Genomic DNA, 3239 nt, shown 5'->3' with positions numbered 1-3239 from the left:
TATCCAACGACTGATGGATGAGCTTTCACTATATTTTCTCTGTCTTTTTAATCACGAATCACATAACAACCACAAGACAATGACATCTGTGGACAATCTCTTAAGCCCCGGGGCATTGTGCTAGTATCTGAATAATTCCGTGAACGATGGAAGAAGGGATAATCATGCCTTGGTGTCCACCACTTGGGGTGTTGGCGCTGGCGCATATGGCCATAGGCATCATATGAGAAATTTTGTATTTTTTTGCTACAAATATAAATTTTATGAGGGGTTTTATATTGCACTTTTAACTTGCATGTTGTTCCGTGATGCGCTGTGGATGAAATTTAGCGACAGAAGTAATGGTTGATACCATGCCAATGGTCGCAATGCCACGGTCCACCAACCAGCCAATCACATCAATGTCTGTGGAGAGCGCATGTGAGATCAACATGCGGATGTGGCCCAGGCATTGAGGAGGGGGGGGGGGGGGGGGTGGAGAGCTGCATCTTGATGTTAATATATGAGGAGAAAAAAAATGAAAAGTGTCGTACAAATGTTGCAAAGTGGATGAAGAAGGCTAATGTGGCAATGCATGAAGGAGGGAGTTCAGATACGAAAAGGTTGCATCCAAGTATTTATGGAGTTCAATTTAGATCCAGTTATCCAGGATTGTTTGTAGTGAAACTGTTGTAATTCATCACTGATTGGCTGATTCAACGTACATGTCTTGATAGAGGAGTATTCTTCCTCTTTACTATAGAATAGAATCTCATCAGAAGTCGGGTACGAAGTTAAAGCTTCTTGTATAGGCCGCCTTTATAAGAATCGGGTTTATGGCGATAGCTGAATTGACTATAACTCATACTCCTGTTGATCTATGGTCGTGGAGAGTTAGGATTTTATCTTGTTGTGTGCAAGATGTAGAGAACACGTTCATACAGTAACTTGACACGAGAGAATACACTAAAAAATATCAAGGTTGAGAAATACATAGTGCACCAATGACAAAATTGCTTTTCCCCAACATATACTCTATTTATTCCCTTTTGTAAGATTTAGTAACACTCGGGCGTTGTCCAATGACACATTCTTATTAATACCAAATGACACTATATAAAAACCATATATACGAAAATAACCTTTTGAGTTTACTCTTAACATAGTCAAATGTTCAAGACATTTGAAAGCTTCATGGAATATATATCATAATTCTTAATCCAATTTTCTCATACAATATATCATACATAGTATTACTTTACAAAGTATAGCAATGTATGTACATAAGATACATCTTCGTACACAATTTACGGGCACATATGAACTATACATAGGATATGGGGACCTTAGTTGTTTGAGAACTGTGCATATGCATGATTAGGTCGCATTTGGCTATCTTCCTATTTTGTTGGGTATGAAGGCTCCATGGCAAGACCACACATGCCCTTCTTGTCTGCAATGTCTTTCTCCATTCTCAAGTACCCATCTTCGCCCCAAGTTGTGCCCCATGAATTCTTCATCAACCAATAGCTCGTGCCATCACTAGTCTTTCCATATCCAATGGCTGCAATTCCATGGTCCAAGTCAGTGCCGCAAGACCCAGTCATCACCCCACCAGAGTAGAATTGGAACGTCATGTCTCCTCCGTCCACAGCTACAGACACTGGTTGGCTTGCCACCGCCTTCATAAGGGCGCCCTCGTTATTGGCAGGCACATCCTCAAAGCCGGTGATGGTTGCGGCACTGTTGGATCCAGCCTTGCACTTGCCGTCAGCTGCAGTATATGGGTAGCTTGACTCCATAGTAAGGCCTCCATTCTTGATAATGAATTTGAAGGCATCATCCATGAGTCCTCCCTCGCAGCCTTGATCTTGACCATGAACATCACAGTCAACCAACTCTTGCTCCGACAGTGAGATCAACTTCCCGGTTTTCAGTTTTACAATACCCTCCGTCGCGGCAACAGCAGAAAATGCCCAACAGCAGCCTAGAAATAATTGTGTTGTTATAGTGTTATCCAATAAAATATTAACACATATATGCCGTGCATCACAATTTTTTTTTACTTACCACACTGGCCTTGATCCTTGACAGGAGTGACGGCTCCCTTGGCCCTCCAGTCCATCGTTGCTGGAAGGGCATCCAAACTCAAATTCTCATACCTGAATCCAGAAGAAAGAACTCTCATGGAGTTTGCTTTGAATCCCTTGTTTGTGTTGGTTGTCTTGAACTCATCATTTGTGATATCAGCAAATTGGTTGACGCCAAGCCAGAACTTGTGATTTTGGACATTGAATGTTTCAATGAACTCGACGTTGCCTTTGAAAACCTCGAACCGACGTGCCTTCTCAGTGGTGTCCTTGTACACACGGCCATACTGAGCCATCCAGTTCTCATGCTTCGCCACCATCAACAAGTCATCATTCAGCTCACGAGCTGCAATGACAGTACCACAGAGGCAGATGCAACCGAGGATGGCAAGAAGCAAAGCCTTGTGGATGGCCATCTTCGGTTAGGTACCGAACTGTAATGACAGTACTGCAGCGGCAGAGGCAACCTAGGATGGCAAGTGTCTGTACTTTGGTCTGGTTTGTTGGATGGCACTTGGTGGTATATATAGTGTGAAGTACGTGTTAAAAATAGGAGACTGAGAGATACGGTGTTTGTACGAAGTTATTTTGTGGAAAAGGGCTTGTGCGTTGCCGTGGATTATGGTGGCCGGCTAGTGGTATAAAAATGACGCGCACATCTGATTGGCCGGCCACATTGTATAAAAATGATACGGCAGAACAAAGAAGTACGCTTGGTGTACATCTGATAGTGACTCCTGCTTGTTTATGTGGGAAGCATGGTTACATTCGTGTGGCCACTAACATAAAGATCGCACCATCCAACGCTGATCCCCGAACTGGCCGCTGATTGATATCTCCAATCATGAGCTCCACAAGTGCATCCGGTTGTTCCCCAGCTTTGGAACTGTCGGTGTCACCGGATCCAGACACTTCAAGCTCGTACACTAGTGCCAATGCGGGATCCAAATGGATGGAATTTGTCCTCTCCCTATGTAGTCGGAGCGCTTACCCTTCTGGTCCCATGAATCTCTTACAGGATGAGATGACTCCATATCTCTATCACAGGATGGGACAGCTGAGTGGATCGTGGGGTAAGAAGGAGGATGGTCAAGTGCTATGGGAAGAGATAAAGGCTTAACATAAAGCAGAGGCCCGTGAGTTGGTTGGAAGTAACCATGCATGTTTATT

At 43.7% G+C, this 3239-nt stretch overlaps 1 protein-coding gene across 1 annotated transcript; it reads right to left on the bottom strand.

Annotated features, from left to right (window-relative positions):
- Positions 1-1379: 1379 nt before the first annotated feature.
- LOC125526631 (senescence-specific cysteine protease SAG39-like) lies at positions 1380-2485 on the bottom strand. Its single transcript, XM_048691284.2, has 2 exons — positions 2050-2485; positions 1380-1966 (listed from the first exon to the last, which is right to left on the bottom strand). The coding sequence occupies exons 1-2, from the start codon at positions 2483-2485 to the stop codon at positions 1380-1382; spliced, it is 1023 nt and encodes a 340-aa protein (XP_048547241.2).
- Positions 2486-3239: the final 754 nt, after the last annotated feature.

This window comes from Triticum urartu, chromosome 2A, assembly GCF_056163025.1.
Source record: "Triticum urartu cultivar PI428250 chromosome 2A, HENAU_Tu73, whole genome shotgun sequence".
In the NCBI taxonomy this organism is placed as follows: Eukaryota; Viridiplantae; Streptophyta; class Magnoliopsida; order Poales; family Poaceae; genus Triticum; species Triticum urartu.
This window is presented reverse-complemented; position numbering and strand designations above follow the sequence as displayed.